The following is a 26,608-nucleotide window of genomic DNA, read 5'->3' on the forward strand; positions in this document are numbered from 1 at the left end:
TAAAATTGCTGCATTTTTATTCTTTCCGAATGTGAGTATATAAATGCAAGTCAAAATGTATATATCAAACACAGTGCAAATAAAAACCCAGACGGCTAAAATCCAATTTTGAGTATGAATGTAAATTATTCACTTCCCCACATGATATTCTTTTTACTTTAACTTCAAAACAAATTCCCCAAAACATGACCTTTTTGTTAGTATCTAAATGCCAAAATGATCTAAACAAGGTGCTTAGGCAATAGAAAAAGGCATACGATTTAAAGACAAAGACACACATTAGAAAAGCCATAATAAAACAGTATGCACACACTTATTGTCAAAAACTTGCACTCCAATAAATGCTAACAGTATTCAAAACATTTATAAGTGCATGTGTTTCCAACTTTCTCTGTTTCTTTGTTTGTCCAGTTTCAAAGTTGACATTTTTGACTAGCAGTTGATTAATGTAAATCTTCTTTTTCCCACATGTCATTCACCGGGACATGAATATCTACCTGCTGTAGTTTGGTCCCATAGCGAGACTGGGTCATTCATACAAGTTATTAAGTCATGATCTTCGTTTCTATAGGTAGACACACAAAACATTAATATGTACATCTATTTTTTTTAACAGCATTGAGTACATAACCAGCTGTAATTCTATACGGTATTCTACACTTAAGGCACTATGGCACAATCGAAGGCACCTAACCTTTGAACTAGTGGTTGACTGAAATGTTTTTTTTTTTTTTTAATGTCTGATATGAACATCTAGAAAGCAGAGTGGCCAATAAACTATATATCTATTGTATTATATTGAATTGTACTGTATTTTAAACAACATTCAATCAAAATTCACACACAAATAAAAAAAAATATATATTTCTTCTTAGGTAAATGTGACTTTTTATCTCACAGTTCTGACTTTTTTTTCCCAGAATTGCGTGATACAAACTCACAAATCTGACTTTTTTCTCAAAATTGTGAGACATAAACACAATTGCAAGTTATAAAGTCAGAATTGCGATATATATAAATTTTCTGACTTTTTCCTCATAACTCAAAATCCAATTCTGAAGGATTTTTGAAGGAGATATAAACTCACAATCCTGACAAAAAAGTTACAATATAATCTTTTTGAATTGTGAGTTTATATCATGCAATTCTGACTTTTTTTCTTAGAGTTTTTCTCACAATTCTGAGAAAAAAGTTTGTTTAAACTCTATAATATGTTTTTCTATGAAGGCGTGTGAATTTGCATGTACAAAAAAAAATGTTAGCACAAATCACAACCAAGCTGAAGCATCATCACGAAAATAGGAAATCAAAGCAATACAATAAAAAAACTTCTTTCCTATGAAAAAGTTTTAGATGCATATGGATGGATATTATATCCATTCTTGAAAGTGTGAAGGCTGGCAAGTCTTTTCCCAGGGTTTAAAGCATGATGAGGGATCTTAACATCTTCACTGCCCGGTTCTCACTGGTCCTGGTCTACATCCTCTCCTTGCTGTTCACCCTCATCATCATCATCAGTGGCCTGGAATTTATCATGGGCCCATTTAGGACTCGTATTATTGGTGGTGTTGGTATTTGTGGCCCTCCGGAGGATGAAACGTCCCTTTGTGCGAATAATATTACCGCGACCACGCCCTTGTGTGTCCGTCACCTTCTTCTCAGCTTCTCCATCTTTTTCACTGTGCTGAAAAGACAGAAGAAGAGCTTACAAAGAAAATACAGACTTATCCAGAACTTGCTTGATACAATTTTATAACATATACAGTTGTAGGTGGGACTGATATCCCTGGAAACTTTGTAGATAATGAAAATATACATATTACACAATCTGTCCCCTACCTAATTGATTAATATCCTCAAAATCTTTGAAAAGATTATTTAGTTTAAGAATAATCACCTGTGTTATGTTTAACTGTACAGATTTCATAACATTACATGTGTAGACCACAAATGTAAGAGATGAGGATACATGGAGCATAACTTGTGGATATTTTATGGATATTAATAGGTAAATGTGTATACTTAAGTGTGAATGAAAAAATGTACAGTGTTATTTATTTACTTATTTATGTAAATTTTAGCATTTAGCTTTTTTTTCAAGAACTCCATTAGAAGGGTGATGCAGAATGTATGCTGCAAAGATTACAACTTACCAGGAAATATTTCTTGCTCTTGGGAGTGTATTCCTGATCCCAGTCGTCATTCTTTGCTGTCATGTTCATCTGTGAATCACCATTACTGCTTCCATGGAAATTTCCTCGGTTCCAGGTTCTACCGCGTATTCTTAGCTGCTGAGAAACAGCAAATGGCAACTGTAGGTACCACAGCAATAAACAAACATCTTCATTCTTCAATACCACCCAAAAACTTACAAAGCCTCCTCGTGCCCGTCCTCTTTCTGCAGACTCTGCATAATCTCTAAGCCCCTGTTGCATTTTCGAAAAGCCTTCTGCCTTGATCTCAGTCTCTTCTTCTTGGTAAACAGAGGAAGATGATGAAGATGAGGAAGATGACTCAGAGTGCTCCCGCTTCTTCTTGCTTTTCCTTGGGAATGAAATAACATTCAATTCAGAGAGTGCTGATCAATTTAAAATGGTTAAACACAAAAAAATCGACTGGATCAAAGGTAAAAACGTGTTGTTTGAACATGTGCAAGATGACTTCATCAGGTCATTTGCTTCTCCACCAACTATAAATGAATCTTTACCTGGAGCTGAAGGAAAATCAGGACATTTTCAAACACCTCACAACCTTAATTTGACATTTTCAAAATATCCAGATGATCAGAAAGACAAAAAGGGGTGTTCACACTGACAGTGATTTAATAGATGAAGGTGATCAAGCTGCTGTCCTATTGCGCACAAGCAGGCTAAAATTGTGTGAGCTTCACTCCCACTGGTAGTCATTGCATTGTATTGCAGGTCCTTCGCATAAAGTTCAACTCTGCTTAACATCCACACTGCCAATTTCTGTCACTCATGTCGCCTCACATGAGCATCACAAGCTCTCATTGAAAGTGTTTGACTTCTTGTTGCTGCAGACTGCTGAGAGTGTGAACACATCTTCAGGCCTTTTTTTTTTATAAATGTTTTTTAGGGCCTTAGGGACATCTTGATGGTTTCATCTTGTTTTACATTTACTTGACTCAACCAGATGTTGAGGCAAGTAAAATTTGATCTTGATGAAATTGCACTTTTTTATTGGCTGATCAAGACTGCTGTTTAACTACATGTAGAGAAGCAGGATTTTTTTTTCACTTGAGAGGTCACAATAAACCCAGACAAAAATACAATTGTTAGCTAATTAGTTTAAGTCTCAAAGGGCCAGATTTACTAACAGCTTACGCCAGTGCAAACCGTCTTTTGGCATTAAAATAGTACTGTCAGGATTTAATAAGGCATGAGGCATGGACACAGTTATTTTTGTGCCTGACCTTATTGAATATGCATTTGTAGCAGTTTCCCTTTTAGACGCAAATTTTATGGGAAGAGAGTACGCAATATGATTTACTAATGTTTGCGTTTATCAAATTACAGGTATTTGCAGCATTAAAAAATGGGGTTGAAAATAATCCGCATCTGTGCAATCCTTTTAAAGGATTAGTTCACTCTCAGACTAAAATTTACAGATAAATTACTCACCCCTTTGTCATCCAAGATATTCATGTCTTTCTTTCTTCAGTCGTAAAGAAATTATGTTTCTGGAGGAAAACAATTCAGGAATTATCTCCATGTAGTGGACTTCAATGGTGCCCCCAAATTTGAACTTCCAAAATGCAGTTTAAATGCAGCTTTAAATGACTCCAAACAATCCCAGCCGAGGAAGGAGGGTCTTATCTAGCCAAAATGTCATTTTCAAAACAAATTGAGAGTTTATATACTTTTTAACCTCAAATGCTTGTTTTGTTTCATCTCTGCGATGCACATGTGTAGTCTGTGTAATCCGGGTCAATACAGTTGGGGTATGTTGAAAAACCCCCATCTCGTTTTACCTTTTTGGAAGTTCAAAGTACAGCATTTTGGAAGTTCAAACTCAGGGGCACCATAGAACTCCATTATATGGAGAAAATTCCTAAAATGTTTTCCTCAAGAAACATAATTTTAGAATTTCCTCTCCCATTGGCTCTAACGCTAATTTGCCCTGTTTAGTAAATCTGGCCCTAAGTCACCAAAATGGCAGCAGATTTTAATGGTTTAAGTCTCTTAATTCTGAACAACTCAGAGCAGAACCTGTGTATTAATGATAACTCTGACATGTCTATACAGCAGCTTACTTCGGTTTTTTGTGGCTCTTTGAGATTTTCTCAGTGGGTATTTCCTTGCTTGAATCTGGAGATTCCCTCAGTACTCTTCCTCCGTACTCGTCCTCTCTGTGCTCTCTCTCTCCACTCAAGTATTTCTTTCTGCGCTCGATATCCAGGCGAAGGTCCATTGAATCACCTTTCGATTTTTTACCATCGACCTGCGGTGAGGAGAAAGAGATATTTTGGCCAGATGAGGGTTAGCGGCGATCTAGGAGCTTCATGCAGCATTGTATTGGGCGGGACCAAAACGAAAAACATGGCAACAGATGAATTAAAACAACCATGCAAGTGGATGAGAGGAAGAGACCTTTTCTAACATCATTTTAAGTGGCATTCTGGGTTCTTACACACAGGATAATTAAGCAGTATTTCTCAGAAACGGCAACAGGCCGCAAAGGTAACATTTGGACCACAGCAGAAATACTTTCATTGGTGCTCATGAAAGTATGTTGTTTTTACTTGGCCTAAACACCTCACTTGTTCTTTGCAGGCTTTGAAGAGGAATACTTACTATGACTTTTGTTTAGAGTCCTTTGAATGGATCTGACATGGGAACAACTGGTCACTTCCATTTCTGACCTCTGATTTCTTGCCTCTTAGGAAGGCTTGTACCCATAGTAAAAGGTTACCATCAAACGTTGAGGGGGCATTTACAACACAACAACCTGAATGCACTCTTTTTGCATCTCACATTTGGACTCTTATGCCTCTCTCATCAGAAACAAGAGTTTAGAGAGAGAAGGAAGCCTAAGAATGCTCTGGCTGGATCGCTCGCGCAGCATTCTTTTCCAAAATACGTCATATTTCAAAATGTTCGGTCACCTTGAAGCTGTTTTCCATGGAGCTTTTCATCTCATCAAACAGAAGAGAGTGCCTCTTAAAAGCACTGGGAGAAACATCAATTCTCCTGTGAAAAAAAAAAAAAAAAAAAAAAACGAGGTGGAGAGAGGAATATTTTGATAAATGTCGATCCTCCTTTCTTAGAGGCTTAGAAATTGTCAAAACAAATAAATTACTAATACGTGCGTGAGAAACCAGCCTGGGAAGTTGAGCCTGAAGTTTTGTACCTGTGTATCTCTGGACTCTTTCTCTGCTTCATGAATTCTTTCTCAGCAGCTCTTCTCTGGTACATGGCAAATCGGTCATTTAGGGTCAATCCAGAGGAAGGAAAATATTGAGCTGTGGGCAGACAAAAAATAATAGTTTATAGATTTTAATTACATTATAAATTATTAATACCTGTGACCCTGGACCACAAAACCAGTCGTAAGTAGCACGTTATATACACAATACATAGTATGGGTCAAAATTATTATTATTATTTCTTTTACACTTAATATTATAAGGATATTAAGTAAAGATCATGTTCCATGAAGATATTTTGTAAATTTCCTACTGTAAATAAATCAAAACTTAATTTTTGGATTTTCTTAGTATTTTTTTTTTGGACCCTCAGATTCCAGATTTTCAAATAGTTGTATCTTGACCAAATATTGTCATATCCTAACAAACCATACATCAATGGAAAGCTTATTTATTAAAATGTATACATCTCAATTTCAAAAAGATTAACTCTTATGACTGGTTTTGTGGTCTAGGGTCTCACTTTTAATTTTTGGAAAAAAAAAATGGAACAATACAAATCCTAAGGCCAGTGTTTCAGTCACCTTTAATGTGATGGACAATTGAAACTATGTGTTGGGCAAACAGCTCAGATGGGCTTTTGGGTGACTGAGCCTGAAGATGCTGAAGGACAGACTGAAACTCCCAATCCTTCTTATCAAGATGCAAAAACTCCAGAAGATTCCTTCTTTCATTGGTCAAAACAGATGTTCTGTCAAATATAACAATGGTTAGAAAACACAAAATAGTCAGAAGCAGTCGTATGCAATGCAATGCAACATTTTGTGAAGATGCAAGCAGACGCAAAAAGGTCATTTCTTAGATTTTGGGGGGGAACGAAAATCATTTACCTTGCAAGATCATCACTTAGAGATTCCATCCTCACACTGAATTCACTTCCTCTTTTCATTGAAGCTCTTGGTGGGGATTCCTCGTTCATAACCACAAACATCTCTTGCTCACGGTTCTCAGAGCTCCTCCTGGGCAGCAGTGTGGGTTTAGAAGAGGAACTCAGTGTGGTTTTCTCCTTTCGTTTCACATTAGACAGCTTTTCAGGTGAGGGATCCTTAAACATGCCACCGAGTTGGTCTCTCTTAGAGAGAGCAGCTAGGATATTGGCTGCTCGCTCCTGTTTATGGCAGAGCAGGAGAGCTTCCAGCTCATCATCCCATGCCATGTCCTGCATCCTCCTGATACGCGTCTCGAACATTTCACGAGCGGACAGCGTGACTTTGCTTTTGTTTTTGGAGGGATCGTTTTCCACATCCCTCACCCTATCAGAGATCTCCATATCTTCAGGATCGTCCTCATCATCCTCGTACAGAAATGTCGGGCCGTTTCGTGAACCCCTTTTAGTGGAGCTTATGTATAACTTGTTACCATCAGCACTCTTGGCGGATTTGGTTTTCTCCTTCTCTCCTGCGTTGTCGTGATTTACAACGTGAGACAACTCAATGCCCTTTTCAAACATTTCTCCATTTTCTTTATCACATACTATATCTCCATTACTTTTCCCTTTAAGTGTGTTGTCGTCCCATGCAGAGGCCTGTTTTTTAAGCTCTTGCTCCTTCAGGAATCTGGTCAATGAGAGACAGAGATTTTCACAGAATTATTACTTACAATAACGTGCTCAGACGCATCCGTTGTCATTTTGACGTGACCAAGGACTTCTGCACCAAATTATGCATAAACTATAATGGATTTGTTCATTTTACCGTGCACAAATGAATAGCTTCCACTCAGAAACAGGTAAACAAGTGTGTGTGCAGCTGGGAAAATTTCACTTCATCCATTTGCAAAGTGCAAATATAAGCCTTTTAGACCTTTTTAGAACATCTAAGTTAAAGACTGTGAGCTGACATTTGTAAACAAGGCATATCTAGCTCTTCATGTTTGTTGGTTCTTTCTTCCAACAGGTCTGTTGATGCAATCTGTGCAATCTTACTTTTTGTCTGTCACACGCACAGGATTTATTGTGTTATTTCCACTCTTACACTGACTAAAGTAAAGGTAAAAAAGAAAAGGAAAACAGAAAGCAAATTTCAAAAGCATATACTCCTTCAAAATGATGAACATCTGTCATTTAAATTAACTGGAAAAGCCACAGTATTACAGGACAAATGAATCTAGGACTGGGTAGAAGTTATGATCTTTGTTTGAACAATTGACTGTTCAGCTACTATGAATCAGCCGTATTTAGTGAATCAAAAATATGCAATGCATCCAGCGTAGCCCCGATTCCGGCAATTAATGACTCTTATGGGATGACTTGTTTTATGAATGGTTCCCAAAAAGATGAGTTACTGATTTTAATCAGTCTGAAACACCCCTTTATAATATACAGCATTAGCAGAGAGAGATTAAATGGAATTGAATCAGGAAGCCTGTAACAATACCCAGCCCTAGGATAAACAATGAAATAATATACAGTAAAAAAAAAAATCATAAAAGTTCATCAAAGTTGTTCTAAGACAAGTACGGTTTTAGGGTATGGTTTTAGGACAGCTTTGATGGTGACTACTGTACATTATTGGTAAAAAGTTTGGAATAATTACGATTTTTTTATGTTTTTAAAATAAGCTGCTTACCAAGGCTGCATTTATTTGATCAAAATACAGTCAAACATTAATATTTTTGAAATATTATAAATTAAATTAAATTAAATAATTTTAAAATGTGATTTATTCCTATGATGACAAAGCTGACAAAGCACCTATTACTCCAGTCTTCAGCATCACATGATTTTCAATTAATAATGGTAATTAATATCATCAGTGTTGAAAACTGCTTTTTAAAATTTTTAATTCCTTTTTTTTTTTTTTTTACTTTTTTCTGATTTCTTTGATGAACAGAAAGTTCAAATAAACAGCATTTATTTGAAAGAGGAATCTCTTGTAATATTATGTCTAGTTATGTCATTTGGAGCAATATTATTGCTTTTGATCAATTTATGCGTCAAAGATAATAATAAGAAATGTTGAAGGATCGTGTTGCACTGAAGACTGAAGAAACGAAACACTGAAAATGTTGAAATATATTCAAATAGAAAACAGTTACATTTCATTGTAATAATATTTCATATTATTACTGTATGTATTTACACTACCAGTCAAAATAAAGTTTAATTTACAAAAACCACTGGACTTACAAACATACTTAAAAACACAAGACGTTTCAGTGTTCATCCAAACACCTTCATCAGTTGTTTGGTGCACAGGAAGTAACTCTGGCAATTTATAGACACAAAGAAGTCACATGATCTAAACCACATGACAGATGTTAGTCCAATTGTGTGCCAGAGAAGATGGTGCTCCAGCAGCTTAAACTGGTGTCCCCCCGCCCCCGCCTATTAGGGGGAGCCAACTGGTGTTCTTTGTGTCTATAAATTGCCAGAGTTACTTCCTGTGCACCAAACAACTGATGAAGGTGTTTGGATGAACACTGAAACGTCTTGTGTTTTTAAGTATGTTTGTAAGTCCAGTGGTTTTTGTAAATTAAACTTTATTTAGAAGAAACTTCTACCTGGATGAATGAATCTTCACAGACATACCAGTCAAAAGTTTTTTTATTAAGATTTTTAATGTTTTTTTAAAGAAGTCTCTTCTGCTCTCCAAGTCTGCATTTATTTGATCCAAAGTACAGCAAAAACAGTAAAAGTCTGAAATATTTTTACTGTTTAAAATACCTGTTTTTTATTTGAATATATTTTAAAATTTTAAAATGTAATTTATTCTTCTGATAAGTTCTGCTGATTTTTAGCATCATTACTCCAGTCACCTGATCCTTCAGAAATCATTCTAATATTCTGATTTCCTGCTCAAAAAACATTTAATATTATTATTTAGCTGAAAACAGCTGAGAATTTTTTATTTTTTTTCCAGATTTCTTTGATGACTAGAAAGTTCGGAAGAACAGCATTTATCTGAAATAGAAATCTTTTGAATCATTACAAATGTCTTTTATCATCACTTTTGTTCAATTTAAAGCAATAAATATATTTAAAGAAATATATATATGTTGACTTTTGCATGGTATAGTGTCTAATGTTACAAAAGCTCTTTATTTCAGGTAAATGCTGATCTTTGGATCTTTCTATTCATTCATTCAAGTATCCTGAAAAATGTACTCAACTTTTTTAACTGATAATAATAATAATAATAATAATAATAATGATAATTGTTTCTTGAACAGCAAATCATCATATTAGAATGATTTCTGAAGGATCATGTGAAACTGAAAACTGGAGTAATGTTGCTGAAAATTTAGCTTTGAATTCACAGGAATAAATTACATTTTAAAATATGTTCAAATAGAAAGCAGTTATTTTAAATACAAAAATATTTCACAATATTACTGCTTTTGCTGTATTTTGAATCAAATAACAGGCTTGGTGAGCAGAACAGACTTCTTTAAAAGAACATTTAATATCTTACTGTTCAAATATATAAGATTTATTTTTGGCATTTTTGCCTTTTTTATAGGATAAGACAGTATATATTGACAGGAAACAAAGTGGGAGAAAGAGAGAGGGACAGGATAGGGAAAGGACCGTGAGGACCCTATCTATATGGGACTCAAACTCGGGTCGCCCAAAGTGCAATGGCAGTATATGTCAGCGTTCTGCCCATGAGGCTATCGATGATATTACTGTATTTTTGATCAAATAAATGCAGCCTTGGTAAGCCTAAGAGACTTTTAGGTTGTGTAAAAATAAATTATTAAACAACACAGATTTTTTCTTTAAAAGAAAACAGACTTACTTCAAAAACGCAGCCGAGATGGCGATTGTATCATCTGTCTGTTGGTCAATATTTGTAAAGAGCCCAAAACCATTGAAAACTGGTGTAAGGCTTGTCTTTTTGGGGCTGGTGCTTGAAGGTGCAGTTTCAACTTTCTGCCAGTTGGTTGCACCTCGATCAGGAGCATTATGAGCAGGACTTGTCTCGTTGGTTGCAGAGTCAATCGGTTGGTCACTAGTGACAGTGGAGCAAACCTGCGGACTTGCCTTTTTAGGACTAGTGTCATGGTTCACCAAAACCTGACAGTTCTCCACAGTCCTGTCTCCATCAGAGTTCCCTTCGGCCACAGGAGAGCCTCCCACCTGCTCTGCCACACCCCCATCTCCTCCTCCTCGGGTTGCTTCGGCCACAGAGATGTCCTCTCTTGCATTTTTGCAACTGCGTTTGGCAGACCCAGAGTTGGAGGAGGAAGAATGGTGCGACTGTGGCGATCTCCCCGAGGACGACCTGTCAGAGCGGCGGGAATGGCTGCGGGACTGTGGACTCTTTGACTGCTTCTTGGGAGAGCGAGAACGCGAGCGTCCCCTCTTGGGGCTGTTGGCGTGGTATTGCTGCTGTTGCTGCTGAGGGTGCTGCCGGAAGTTCTGCCAGTTTTTGTTACGGTAGTTATTATATCCACCCCTTCCACCGCGCTGAAAGCGGCCACGGAAAAAGCCCTGACCTCTGCCCCGGAAGTAATACGGCCTCCGGAAGCCTCTGTGGTTGCCTCGAAAGTCCCGTTGGTTCTGGTACTCCCGTGTGTGGTTCCGCTCCCGGTTGTGGGACGGAGAATGGGATCTTGACCGAGAGCGAGACCTAGAGCTTGAAGACAACAAAAGGAAGAACTGAGCCAACAAAAATCTATAGGATTATGTTTTCTGAGGAATCCAAAGAGTACAAAAAACACTATAAAAGCTACATAAAAGTAGTCTATACACAGGGTGACCAGACGTCCTGTTTTTCCCCAAACAGTCCCGCACTATTTTTAGTGTTCTGACTTATTAAAAAAAATCATGTTTTGTCTTGTATTTCAAAATTTCATTATGACTGGGTGATCAGAGCAAGTAGTAGTGTTCTGTCACACAAGAACAGCTTAATCAATGGCAGCCAAGCTTGATGTATAACAAAATTACTATTCAATCACAATTCGTTACTGATTAAATTGCAGTTAGTGAAGATGGGATAGGCAAAATCACGCTGAATGACATACACCCAAAACATACATCACATACATCACTTGCCCCTGAAGTGTCAAATGCACACACAGTTGTCCAAATATCTATCATGTGGAGTATCTCACGTAAATAGTCGGTTATGGCTTAAATAAACCTAAACAGGTGGGTGAAAACCGGATATGTGTTAGTATATTACACCAGTGCATTCGGTCTTAAAGGGACAGCAGCCTAATTGAAATACTGGTCTGTGTCATTAACTTTATTCAAACAACAAAAGATGTTAAGTAAATGTATACATGTTAAATAAACTTACTGTGTTTGAAAACTGTGTTTAATTTGTATCTTTATTATATTTGACTTATTCAAATGGTTCGTAATTTGCTTCTTTGTTTTTTATATAACAAAAACAACTGTACACACAACCAGTCAAAAGTTTTTGAACAGAAAGATTTTTAATGTTTTTAATGACTTTTTATGTTTTTTTACAGCAAAAACAGAAATATTTTTATCATCTGTTTTCTATTTCAATATATTTTAAAATGTAATTTATTCCTGTGATTTCAAAGCTACATTTTTAGCATCATTACTCCAGTCACATGATCCTTGAGAAATCATTCTAATATTCTGATTTGCTGCTCAAAAAACATTTATTGTTATTATTATTATCTTGAAAACAGCTAAGTAGAACTTATTTCAGGTTTCATTGATGAATAGAAAGTTCAGAAGAACAGCATTTATCTGATATAAAAATATTTTGTAATCACTTTTTTTGTCTTTATGATCACTTTTGATCAATTTAAAGCATCCTTGCTAAATATAAGTATTCATTTCTATAATATCTTTCAAAAATATATATATACTGACTCCAAGCTTTTAAATGGTAGTGAATAATGTTACAAAAGCTTTTTATTTCAGATAAATGCTGATCTTTGGATCTTTCTATTCATCGAAGAATCCTGAAAAACTGTTTTAAATGTGCATTTTTATAATAATAAAAAATGTTTCTTGAACACCAAATCAGCATATTAGAATGAATTCTAAAGAATCATGTGACACTGAAGACTGGAGTAATGATGCTGAAAATGTAGATTTGATCACAGGAATAAATTACGTTTTAAAATATATTCAAATAGAAAGCAGTTATTTTAAACAGTATAAATATTTCAGAATTTTGCATTATTTTTGAACAAATAAATGCAGGCTTGGTGAGCAGAAAAAAAAAAAAATCTTACTGTTCAAAAACTTTTGACTGGTAGTGTATATGTGAATATAACACAGAAATCATGAAATAAAATTTCTCATATCATTATACTGCTCACCCATCCCTTATTCCACCATGGGAAATCAGGTCACCCTGTCTATACATTTTCTTCTGGAGCCTTAAAATACCTTTGCGTGAGAAACAACAGACCAAAGATTTTCACTAGTAATCTTTACCTCCGTTGCAGATCTGAAATCAAATTTTATTCAAATTTAATTTGGTTATAATGTCAAGAAATTTGGTTGTGAGACACTTGAGATGATGATGTTTGATTTATTGAAGTCCACCCTGAGGCCTCAGATCACAATAAAAGCTTCTCTTCAAAAGAATGTGTAATAATAAGAACAAATAATTATGTTATTAAATAAATACAAAGGTTAACTATCCCTTTAAATATCCCTTGGAATTATAACTGAAAACATTCATTTCTAAAGCTAAAAGGACAATCATTATAACAATAAAATTATACAAATATAATAACAAAATTGGTCTGTATATTCTATAACTGTGAATTCAGTTGTTTCAACTATTTAAGATCAATTCACAATTCACACACAGCTGATGTGACCAATCACAATTAAAAGCTCTGGGTGCAAGATCAACTTCAGCCACATGGTGGCCCTGTTTTACTACTTATGAACACATCTACAGTCTGGTCTCTGCAAGGCAGTCTCTATCAGCATGTCCTAACATATCACAAACACTGATAATTAACTAAACAAACGTGCACATGCAAGCACCTCATACTGTGCATTGCACTCTGATCTATCACATTTTGAAAATGTATAATTCACAAAAAATAATCAAATTGGAAAATGAACAGGCACCAAAACATTTCAACATCATGCAAACGTCAACTGTGTTAGACAATAAAATTACAGACAGTATGCAAATGTCTAGCATTGCATTATTAAAACCTGTCAATCTAGTATTGTGGAATTTTTCGCTATTTGAAAAGTGAAACAGTTGCAAATGATTATCCAACTAATGCACCCTGCAACCAATTTACAATCCAACAAACATCTACAAACGTAATGGCATAAATGTTAATCTACTCTTTCGACTGGTTTTGTACTCACCTAATGCGTTTTTTCATTGGAATACAGAGTAAGAAGGTAGTGCACAGAGCAACATGATACTCTCACAGTGAGCAAGGGGGACTTTGCATCTCCTCTAGTGAGCGCGGATGGAAAGACTCAGTCACATGGGTCATATGGGAAAGATTTCTACTTTCTTTCTACGAAGCAAAGAGGAGGTTCTCAGCCTGCCAGTTACAACACATTAGCTTTGCAGAGAGCTTTAACTGAAAGCAACAATTACAACAGCTCTCTCATTTGAAAAGCTACTTAACTTAAATTAGAATGAAAATTCTGTCTTATTTAGTCACTCTCACGTCATTTCAAACATGTACTGTTGTCTTTCTTCTGGGAAGCACAAAAGCACTCTTTTCAATTGTACTGGTTACAATTTCTGAATGGAATGGAAACTGAGGCATTTAATCTTCAAAGGCAACATAAAAATTCTTCTGAAGTCATATAATAGCTTGATGAGAAGAATGAACCAAATTTATGTCATTATTGAATCAAAGCTTTGAAAGATTGATTGAAAGATTTTCAATGAATAATGACAGTTATGGACCAAGGACCACAAAACTAGTCATAAGAGTTAATTTTTTAAAATTAAGATTTATACATGATCTAAAAGATGAATAAATAAGCTTTCCATTGATGTATGGTTTGTTAGAATATTTGGCCGAGATACATCTATTTGAAAATCTGAAATCTGAGGGTGCAAAAAATATTGAGAAAATCACCTTTAAAGTTGTCCAAATTAAGTTTTTAGCAATGCATATTACTAATAAAAAATTACGTTTTTATATAATTACAACAGGAAATTTACAAAAAATCTTCATGGAACATGATTTTTACTTAATATCCTAATGATTTTTGGCATAAAAGAAAAATCGATCATTTTGACCCATACAATGTATTTTCGGTTATTGCTGCAAACATTCCTGTGGTACTTATGACTGGTTTTGTGGTCCAGGGTCACAATTTTTGAACTGTTAGTCACACATATGATTTAAAAGACTTGAAATATAGTGCGAAAGTCATACTGATGACTTTTATAAAGTTTTTACATCTTTTGAAAACGGTGCTTTCTCAAAAACAGGGTATTTATTATTTGGAAATGACTCTTTTTCATTCACTTATGACCGTGAGTTTTATTTGGACTGTTTGACTTCATTCAAAACTGTGCAGCTATGCCTATTCTTTCTTATGACATGTATGAGATGAGCTTTTTCCAGCAGCGATGTCTCTTTGAAACTGTGGTCAGCAATGACAGGCCAGGCTCAAAAGATTTCCCTTGCAAATAGGGGACATCAGATTTTGCGTTCAAAGTATACTGTCAACCACACAGGAAAAGTATCCAAGCTTATGGAAAAAATCATGCGTCCTCCAAAAAAAATTTAAACCAAAAAACCAGAGTACCACAACTATGTATCCGTTTTTGTCTAATACAGAGCAGCCGTTTTTTGGCAGGGGCAATTTACATTTGGCTACCTAACGGGCTCCACTGTGCTGTAAGCATAAAACCAGCAGTCCTGTGAGAATGTGAAGGGAAGTACAATTTTAGCCCGGGAACTAAGAAAGTGTGGTGAGCCTTTCCAAAGCCACAGCCCTTCCCAAATATCAGAGTTTATGCAATGCTGATGAACACGTGGGGAGTAAAATCACAGTGACTGAGCAGCCCCTTTTCAACAAGTGAGGAAGCCAGAGTAAAGGCGTTATTAAAGCACAGGATACCGAGGTGTACCTTACATAACTTCGGGCATGGCAGCTGTGGCCAGACGGCTTAGACTGGCACTGGAATATTGATTTTAATTTAAAATGAGTCAGGGTTGGGAAGCCGAGCATGAGTCACATGGCGTGTGTTTACAATGAGGTTCCATTGTGTGTTTACGAACGAAGTGAGAAGTTAAGAGTTTGCCAACACACTCAGTCCTTAAGCACATCTGTCAAGACAGCAAGCCTTATTGTGTTGTACTTTGTAGTATGGTCAGGATGAGTAGCTAAAGTTCATTGCTTACTAAGCCCAAGATTATAAGTAGACCCAGATGAAATCTTTCTTCCTGCATTTTCTGGGTTTATTTATTGCAGAATTGTTAGAGTGATTCCATGTGGGCTTGATTGTAAGACAGTAAAAGAGGCAAAACTGAAATCTACTTGAATGACTCAATAGTCAGGAAAATGGAATTGGTTACTCTTTTTTTTGTGATAAAATTAGTTTTCCCACCATCCCTTCATTCAGTTACGTATTTAAATCCACAACACGTCACTGAAAGTGATGACTGAAATTTGAAAGTACGAAATCTGATTCAAAACTGAAATTAACAATCGAAAACAACTCATTCATCCAACATATGCACACACCTGCTTTGTACGCTGCAGTAGCGGCAACCATCTACTTTTAATTTACGAAATGTTTTGCATAATAATGCTTAAAGGAGAAGTCCACTTCCAGAACAACAGTTTACAGATAATGTACTCAACCCCTTGGCATCCAAGATGTTCATGTCTCTCTTTCTTCAGTCGTAAAGAAATTATGTATTTTGAGGAAAACATTTCAGGATTTTTCTTCATATAATGGACAATAACAAAATAACAAAAAAGGTAAAACAGCGATATAGGATGATTTCGAAGTTGAGGAAGAACATGAGATGGGAGTTTTTCGACATATCCTATCTGTCATGAACTGGAAAAAAAGAGAGGTTTTGATTTTTATGAAAGTAACCAATCGTTTCGCTAGATAAGACCCTTCTTCCTCGGCTGGGATTGTTTACTGTATTTGGGATCATTTGAAGCCGCATTTAAACTGTATTTTTAAAGTTCAAACTCGGGGCACCATATCAGTCCATTATATGGAGAAAAATCCTGAAATGCTTTCCTCAAAAAAACATGATTTCTTTACGACTGAAGAAAGAAAAACATGAACATTTTGGATGGCAAGGGGGTGAGTACATTATCTGTAAATTATTGTTTTGGAAGTGCACTTCTCCTTTAATAAGCATACCAGACACTTACCCGTATCTGCGCTTCCTGGATCTAGATCTAGAGCTGCTTTGCGATCTGGAGCGTGAGCGGGAATCAGAATGGGATCTTGATCTGGAGGCCGATCGAGAGCGAGACCTGGACTCTGATTTCTGCGTCTTAGACATTGTCGCTTGCGGTCTCTCACATATGTGCCTGTAATAAAACAAAAAACATTCAGACCATCAAAGTACAAAGAAGTTAGTAATCATGAAGTAATAAAAATGGTTTTACGAGCTGTAACCATGCTTTATTCTGTTTTTTTTAATCAATTATACTTTCAGAAAAAAACAAAAGGAAAATAGAGTTTATAGTGCTGCAAAGGCTAAAAAAAATATCTATGTAAATCACCTCTCATTCATCTACACTGAGATGTTTTTCCTCCAGGACATTAAGAAGGTTTGGCTGGGCAGTGTTAAAATTTCCATATCTTTAAATCAACTTGTCAAGCTACAACTTGGAAAAATGAGCACTAAAGGTTTGTTTTAAGGCACAGCAGGAATTAATTATGGAATAAGAAGTGAATGTCATTCTACAGGGCGGTTCAAGTTTATGTGAGAGATAATCAACAGACAGTCTGTCATTATTCTTAATAATAATTTACAGTCTGTTTATTTAGTGATAATGATTGGCTAACTGTTTATTATACTACTCATTACACTGCTAAATATTGATTTGAGTTTAAATTATTTTATCTTCTTACCCATATATTATCTAAAAGTTTCCTTACAACAATCAGCCAACAATGCAACAATATTAATTGGTAAAGTAATATTAATAATGTAGTAATTTTCACTAGAATCGACAACTAAGATAGTATAAGATGGCATCATTTGCATAGTATAAAACAAGAAAGTTTGAGTGTAAGCAAGGGAGCCAGTGTCTCCTCAAAATATTGAATGAAAAAAAAAAATCGTAGTACAAAAATGAAATGACGCCAACATTACAAAACATAACATTAAAAAGTGTATGAATCGCTTGTTTGTTGTACAACAGCAACACCAGCAGGTAAACTTACAGCGTGAGTCCGCATCTCTCTCGCCTCCCCTGAGCTCATTGAGTTTTAACAGACCCTGATATGATTGGATATGACTGGTTATGATCGCCTGTAATTGGTTCATGCTAAAAATCCCGCCTCTTGTGTTTTATGCGTGTTCGTGTTCATTCTGAATGAACAATATAATGGTGTTAATGGGAAGACTAACTTAAAAAAGTAAGTAAACAGCTCACACACTTAGATATAACCACTTTGTGACATCAAAATAAGACTTAGAATGGCATGAAAACATGATCTTTGGGAGTTTTTAGTGAGTAATCAGTAGTGAGTAATGAGCTACATTTCAAGCTTTAATGACTGATGACCCCAAAAATAGTTAAAAGTTAATTATTAAAAAGAATAGCTGAACATAAGTTCACAAATAAAATATACTGTTTAAATTGTTAATGCCTTGAATTATTATTTTAGAATAAATGTAAAATGCTTAAAAACACTTAAAAACAAAACATGATGAGATTCATATTTGGCTTTGATAGATAGAATATTGATTACAGTGTTAATGTAAAAATATAAAATAGAATTGTTTATTTAACCAAGAAAATGTGACTGCGACATGAATCTACATTTGATTAAAAAAAAAAAAAAAAACACCCCCACATACCACCTCGCCAGTTTGATACTCAAGCACAGTGCAACATTTGGGTTCCGGAAGTAAAAACTTCATTATTTCCTTTATAGGTGAATTCATTTTGAATTAGAACTTAAATACTTTTTTGCTTCAAGTCAAAGTTTGGAATGTTGCAATTAACCTTATAGCTGGTTTGTTTGATTTATAGTTTATAAATCTAAAATTAAGACAAAAACAAAGCCGGAAGAAACACTTCTGAAACCAATGTCGCTGAAAAAGGAGATCAGAGCGCTCAATGTCATGACTGACCAATTGGAATCATTTTAGAGCATGTGTAATATCTGTACCAACAGGATATTGAAAAAAGACGGGGGAAATCCGCTTTAAAAAGTTTTACTTAAAAATGGGTAAATGGCTTGTTTATACATAAAAATGCACACTTTGGCTTTAATTAATCTGACTTTCTTTAAGCCAAAAAGATTTAAATATACACTGTATGTGTTGAGTCTACTGATAAGGACGAATGTGACGAAATGCTACAGGTTTGGCAGGACATATGTAAAGTGACGCCACATTAACATGGAGGCGAGAGTGATTTACTGCCTCTTTAATGTTATCCCCAATGTATTTAAAGAGGTGCTGAAAGGTGATTCTGTCTATTGTCCGTCATCTTTACCCTCCACAAATGCCCTCGACTGTTTCGCTGGACTCACACTTGGGTTTTCACCACAGGGAACACTGGTGATCAAAGAGAGACAGCACTGTGGCTCAAAATAGACTTGCAGCAGAGATAAAGAGAAAGCTTTTGAGTTAACTGCGATGGCTGCAGATATTCATATTATAAGCTGCACATTGACTGCTCGTCATCATACCTGTCATGATTAATCATGGATACGCAAATGCACATCATGATAGATATGTATGCATGTTATAAGATAGCACAACTAATTAAAGTTACTAAACATAGATTCAAATTCAGACTATATTTATTTGCTATCTTTGCACTCCTTACTAAGTGCGACACCGTCAAGCTATTCGTTTATTTTCACTGCACAGAAAACATCAGATGACGCACTGCAAACAATTAGCCGTCACTTAACTGATCCATTAGGACTGCTGACATACGGATCTCAAATAGATGCACAGAAATAGACCTTTAACGCCCGTTCACACCAAGAACGATAATGATAACTACACTATCATCCACACCAATGGATGATAATGTTCTGAGTATTTAAAGTACATGATGCACTTACAATGTCTGCTGCTTTAAAGGGAACCCCGGGTATTAAGACTTGTATGGCTTAATATAATGTATGTCTCTTATTGAAATACGTAGTAGAAAACCCATGAAAGATTTACATTATTTTAAAAATCCAAATCGTTTTACACAAATTTTGGACTATGGGGGGCACCATTACTTCAATGCCGTGGTGAGCTACTGACACCACCTGTTGCTGTTTTTACCGCAACACAACTCAGAATACACAATTTAAAAAAAATTAAAATACTGATACAATGACTATTAAAAGAGCTTACAGGTGGTGATGGATATAAGCATATAGGCATATAAGCATATAAGCATGTTCTGGAGTGAAATCTGAGCTGAGAAACTCATTCAGCATCTGCATGTTTACATCCTGCCAGGATGGCATCTAGCATTTCTCGTCTCTGCCGTTTGTGAGCTCTTTCAGTAGCTGTGGTCTACTAAAATCCTCAAAAGCATCTGGGCTAAAGTGGAGTGAACAAAGTTGCGGGTCTTTAGGAAGTCCACAGGCACCTTCCTGTGTTACTGAAATAATGGCACCCCCCATAGTCTAAAACAGTGGTTCTCAAAGTGTGGTACGAGTACCCCAAATGGTACTCATGCTCCCTTTAGTGGTACACAGAGGAATCACTAAATTAAATATAAGTTAATGTTAAAACACAATACATTTAATCTTTATTTGAGTAAAGTACAGTACAGTTTTTATTTAACTTTTAGGTACAACACATTTTAATGTAATCATTATTTAGGTTTTTTATTTACCTGTTTGTAAGCACTGTGCAGTCTTTACGATGTGGCAAAAAAAACTATAAATATTCTTATTAGGAATAAAACTGCCAGAGCTGTGGATGAGTAGTTTCACGCTACTGTCTTTTAATGCTGGTCATTATGGTGGTACTTGGAGAGCCAAATATTTTCTCAGTTGGTACTTGGTATAAAAGTTTGAGAACCACTGGTCTAAAATATATATATAAAATGATGTGGATTTTTTAAATAACCTAAATCTTTCATGGGCTTTCTACTACATGTTTCAGTAAGAGACATCATTTATTATATTAAGCCATACAAGTCATTTAAATCCGATTGGCTGTCAATATTTTTATCATTCGCCAGCTGAAAATAAATTATTTGAAAGTGATTCCAACTATATTGTTTTTGTGTCGTTATATGTAGTAATTGTGGTGTGGACTGCACTATTCTCTTTTTTTAAACTTCTCTTAACTTCATCTCATCTCTTCAACTTCTCTTTTTAAAACTCTATGGTTAAAGTTACCTTTATAGTTGTTATTCATGGTGTGAATTGCCCTTTTTGTGTTCCATGACATCTTAGACTTTCTCTTGGCTTTGCTAGTGAAAAAACAAGCCCCAAGATTTACTCCCATTTTTGGGTAATCCTACATATGACGTGCAATTCACCTCAGCTCTCCAGAAAAATTATTTGAGAGCTTTTCCTTTTTGAGACTCATCAGAACTAGCTTTGCACACAGGAAATTGCAGACTGAACGCTTAAGCTACAATTCATTGTGGTATCTTTGTGTACAGCATGTTAGTCTGAGTAGGTCCGTGCTGATGTTTTAGTAAACACCGACCAAAATTAACCCAAAGTTTCTTTTTTTATTCCTTTTGACTGCTTGTTGGTTTTGGCCAGCAGTCCATAATTTCCTGCAGCCTCCAGACATCCAGACGTTTGGCTTACAATCCAAAGTTTCTAAGCTTCTTTACTTCTACTGTAGGTCTATATTCAAGTACTATGGGAACATACTTTGAAGTTTAACCATTAAATGAATGTCGCAAGTATTTCAACGAAGACATCTGGGGTTCAACAACCGAGCAGCAACAGTTTCTCATTCTGCGCACCTGTCTTTAGAGATTAGCAAAGTTAGTTTCAGATGCTTAAAATAGAGATAACAGGAAAATAACTTGTCACCAGATACTTTCATCTGCATACAGTATAGCCTCCCTTCTGCAAATGGGGTCTAATTGACTCATAAGGAAGGCAGAGTCTGATCGTGACACTTTTATGATAATGGAGGCATCTTTGCATGGCTTGAGAAAATGTGTGAGATTCATTTCAAAGCATAGTATAAATAAAGAGCAGCTGTCTCGTAATCCTTCTTTAGCTAATCCTTAATTTTCCTGAGGGGTTCAATGAAGTTTCTACATGTCTTTTTGTCCATATGGGAGTGGAGAGTGGTCTATTGCCTAATCAAAAGGATTTGATAGCTAAAAATGTCTGTGTCAAACATCTCCGGTGGTCATACCCTTGTGCTGTCATTACAACATCACACATGCACACACATCTAGATGCCACCCAACAGTGACAGCTGCACTTGGACCTCCTCACCTGTTCGATTAAGGGGGAAAGTTGATGTAAACAATGGAGCAACCTGACACGGCCGCAATATGCTCCCAACGCTCAATCAACTGCTCTATCACTGAGACCACAGATGCAACACCAAAATGCCATTTGTTATCTGTATTGGTCAATGCAGCAAAAGAGACACTTATCAACAGCCACAGCAACTGCTACATTCTTCCAAAGACTCCACAGATGAGATAAAACCTCTTTGAAGTGTACAAAGCATATGAGGTAAACATTTGATTGATTGTGGAGTTTTGAATCAATCTCTTCAGCGACTCTATTAATATATGAAGTATGGGTATGTTGTGTGACATTACGTGAACTTGAGAAGCTCTATATTTTTTGCATGCAATGAGCTGCAGCTCCTCAAGCCTCAAAGTGATTCACATCCTGTCATCATCTACTCACCATCATAACGTCTGCAAGATTTTCTATCTTCTTTAGATCGCAAAAGTAGATCTTCACACTGTTTGCCATACACTACCAGTCAAAAGTTTTTGAATAGTAAGATTTTTTTGTTTTTTAAAGAAGTCTCTTCTGCTCACCAAGCCTGCATTTATATGGTCCAAAATATAGCAAAAGCAGTAATATTGTGAAATATTTTTACTTTTTAAAATATTTTTACTTTTTAAAAACTGCTTTCTATTTGAATATATTTTAATACAAAACTCCAATTCGCACTCACATAAAGCAAACTTTTCTTTATGTTTTATTAATTCATCACCAGAGGACAAAAACACAAACGTTTCGGCTCGCAGGCCTTCTTTAGTGTGTAGTGTGTACACACTAAAGAAGGCCTGCGAGCCGTTTTGTATAGGCAGCGAGTTTTGTATAATAGTGATTCAATGGATTGACGCACCTAAACCAAAAATTGCTTTACGGAAGAGTGCGGTGCAAACAACTTGTGGAAATATATTTTAATGTAATTTATTCCGGTGATCAACGCTAAATTTTCAGCATCATTACTCTGGTCTTTAGTGTCACATGGTCCTTCATAAATCATGCTAATATGCTGATTTGCTGTTCAATAAACATTTATTATTAATATTATTTATTATTATCAATATTTAAAACAGTTGAGTACAGTTTTTTAGGATTCTATGATGAATAGAAAGATCCAAAGATCAGGTTTTATCTAAAATAAATATATATATATATATATATATATATATATATTTATTTATTTTTGAAGGGGGGGTGAATTATAGAAATTAATACTTGTATTTAGCAAGGATGATTTAAATTGATCAAAAGTGATGATAAAGACATTTATAATGTTAGAAAAGCTGTTCTTCTGAACTTTCTATTCATCAGAAACCTGAAAAAATCTATTTGTGAAATGCTGAAATTGTTTTCAGCATAATAATAACAATAAAATGTTTTTTATGCAGCAAATCAGAATATTAGAATCACTCTTAAGGTTCATGTGACGGGAGTAATGACGCTAAAAATCCCGCTTTGAAATCAAAGGAATAAGTTAGATTTTAAAATATATTAAAATTAAAAACTGCTATTTTAAATAGTAAAACTATTTTGAAATTGTGCTTTGCTGTACTTTGGATTAAATAAATGCAGGCTTGGTGAGCAAAAGGCACATCTTCAAAAAAACATTCATAATCTTACTGTTCAAAAACTTTTGACTGGTGCTGTACATAGTAAGCAAATTGTGACTAAGGGCTGTTCAACAATATATATATGTATCAGGAGTGGCTTTTGTTTGTGCAAAATTATCGCATCAATAACTTTCATTGAACAGAAAAGAGCAGCATAAACATTCTGCTTAATTTTTTGTATTGTGTTTCACTGAAGAAAGAAAATCATACAGGTTGGAAAGATAAGACGGCATGTATAAGATCCAAAACGCTGCTTATAGAGGAAAGTTTTTTTTTTGTTTTTTATTAAAGCTGAGCCTGATCCAGTGCAAGGCCCTCTCTCATTTTGTGTTGACTTGTGTCTCATCTTGCTGTCATCGCTCCATCTGTTAGACTTCACATGGGAACTCATCAGATGAAGGTCTGTTCTATTTCAGTCTTGCAGGAGACTGGCGAACTGAATGTAATGAGTAATAAATAAATGAGAAGAAAGCTCCACGCAGTCTGTTTGACATAACTGATTATATAAAAAATGGGCAGACCAAATTTTCCAGATTATGTGAGCTACTGAAAAGGGAAGAGGCTGACATGTTATTGTTACAAGAGCACGCTTCACAAAGCCATAAGTAACTGGATCGACTTACACAACGTACAAACACAAACGCAAACTGTGGTTGAATAGATTTCATATCATTTAAAGAAATGTCCAACATGTGGCATGACACGATGCAAGTTCTGACTGACAAAATGTTTTGTCACAGTGTCACACATTTAGTCTCATCTGTCATTATGACTTAATTCAGACAAATCTCATTTTTGCACATTATCAGACATTCCCTTTAAAAACAAATCACAAATAAAGGATAGTGTTCATAAACTGTATTCGATAATACTACAATAAAACAATAGCATGTTGAGTGCAAAAAGTGGATTTAAATTTTTTTAAATAATGTAATGCAACTGATTGTAACCTGATGGTTTTAATTTGTATTTTATTAATACTTGGAAAATGGTGTAGAACTATTGTTTTAATCATAAATATATATTTTATATATAGCCTATCATGCATAGTTCGTCTACTTACTGGTACTAAAAAAATAAAAACTTTACGTCTTTAAAAAGGATTTCTTAATAAATGTGTGATGCCAAAAACGTGTTTTTGACAGTTTTCCTTTATTAAACCTTACTTTGACAATTTTTACTAGTTATTATTACAACAGTAAAACTGTAGTAACAGTAGTAAACTGTAGTAACATTTTAAAGTAACTATTTCCCTGGCTGCAATTAAAAAAAAAAAAAAATTCTATCCTCTTTTATTCAAGTTTCTAAAAAAACACTTACCTCTAATTCGATTTAGTCCGGGATGAGAAGCTTTATCTACTGTCAAATGTCACAGGTGACTGAAATGGTTTCCCTTCGTTTTAAAAGACAAAAATCTCTCGTTTTAATAAGTAAAGTAGCTATTTAAATCATTCTGACGGAGAAAGCGGCAATATCCAGTCGGCTTCACCTGAAGTATCCGCATTCAAAACGTGTTTTAAATCCAAATGACAAACTTGTCGTTTTAAATCCTAACCAAACTATACAGCCACAGGTGAATACGGTGAACTATACAAGTCAAATGATGTAAAACAGCTTTATGTGCTCACAGTCACAGACTGGGGGTGTGACACAAGACTGTACGATGCAGCGTGGATACTACAGGCTGCGCGGGTCAAGTTTCTCTCCTGCATTCCCCTGTCAATCAAACGTGCATTGATAGCTAGCCACGCCCCTAGATGAGTTAAAGAAACAGGCACGATTTTTCAGATTCTATGTACATGGCAGGATCTAATTGTTTTTGCTATAGAGTGTAATTCATATGAAATGAACATTAAAAATACAGTAAACATGGTTTAAATTGAAGTTACTGACTATAAATTTGTTTATACAGTTTACATAGGAATTATGTGGTAATAAGTTTCAGTCATCTAGCTCTACAAATTTGTATATTTTCCTTCCACCTTAGTTAATGATAAGATGTAGTGTCGCACACACATTACTAGGCTGCTTACAACGCTAAAAAAAAACAAACAAAAAATGATAACACAAGATAAAATCTAATTATAAATCTGTTTTGGTCTTGTGAAAGAGTGATGGCAGCGACAGTGCAAAGATAATCTATAGATAATATATAGATAATCTCACTTTGTGAGACTATAGATAATCTCACCTTGTGTTGACGACAGCAATAGGCTAGCTAATAAAACTGTTGACCAGCCATTTATAAATATTAGAGTGGAAATGGGAAAGAGAAATGCATAAAAAAGCAGGCATAAATGGTGTGATTAATAAAAAGAACAAGACATCATTTTATTAATTTACCCAAAAAATGGCTTAATAAAAACCTACTTAATGGAATAGTTCACCCATATGAAAAATTTCTGTTTGAACTCATTTGATGGCACCCATTCACTGCAGAGGATCCATTGATAAGCAAGTTATGTATTGCTAAATTTCTCCAAATCTGTTCTGATCAAGAAACAAACTCATCTACATTATGAATGACCTAAGAGTGCAAATTTTAGGGTAAATTATTCCTGTAAGAAATCGTTATGAATTAGTCTTTCAGTCTCAGCTCAAAGAATACAACGTGATATGATAATTGTATGCATTTGTATGCATACGTAAATGTTGTTCTACAAAATGTACATTTACTTATGTTTTTACAGACACTAAAGCTTATCTAAACTTACAATACTGACGTATTTTCAGCATTTTAACGTACAATACTGATGTACTGACGACACCCAAAACATAATTTATGTATAAACATCTTTACTGACTTACAAATGAATCCTTATGAATATTGAAATCGCAGCATTCATTTTATTATTGCACTAAATCGCTTATCGATAAAATTATAAAAATGCATTGATACAAATATATTAATGATATAAAAGATTTGTAAATATTTTATGTTTTTTAGCTAAAATTACGTAGACATTTTTATGTTTTAAACATTAAAATATGTCCAGAAAATAAAAAAGTTT

At 35.1% G+C, this 26,608-nt stretch overlaps 1 protein-coding gene across 3 annotated transcripts; it reads right to left on the minus strand.

The window, feature by feature from the left end:
* thrap3a (thyroid hormone receptor associated protein 3a) lies at positions 1–25,257 on the minus strand. 3 transcript variants are annotated; one of them, XM_051131007.1, is made up of 11 exons: positions 24,918–25,257; positions 16,725–16,886; positions 10,186–11,025; positions 6,277–7,002; positions 5,971–6,137; positions 5,371–5,482; positions 5,126–5,210; positions 4,274–4,461; positions 2,373–2,544; positions 2,154–2,288; positions 1–1,684 (listed from the first exon to the last, which is right to left on the minus strand). In XM_051131007.1, exons 2-11 carry the CDS (start codon positions 16,856–16,858, stop codon positions 1,463–1,465), a joined length of 2,781 nt encoding a protein of 926 aa, XP_050986964.1. In that variant the 5' UTR covers positions 16,859–16,886; positions 24,918–25,257; the 3' UTR covers positions 1–1,462. The 3 variants fall into 3 exon arrangements, with proteins under 3 accessions (XP_050986964.1, XP_050986963.1, XP_050986965.1); XM_051131006.1 differs by having other exon boundaries at positions 2,154–2,291; positions 24,918–25,256; XM_051131008.1 differs by lacking the exons at positions 16,725–16,886; positions 24,918–25,257 and adding an exon at positions 13,719–13,820 and having other exon boundaries at positions 2,154–2,291.
* Positions 25,258–26,608: the final 1,351 nt, after the last annotated feature.

The sequence above is a fragment of the Labeo rohita genome, chromosome 16 (assembly GCF_022985175.1).
Source record: "Labeo rohita strain BAU-BD-2019 chromosome 16, IGBB_LRoh.1.0, whole genome shotgun sequence".
In the NCBI taxonomy this organism is placed as follows: domain Eukaryota; kingdom Metazoa; phylum Chordata; class Actinopteri; order Cypriniformes; family Cyprinidae; genus Labeo; species Labeo rohita.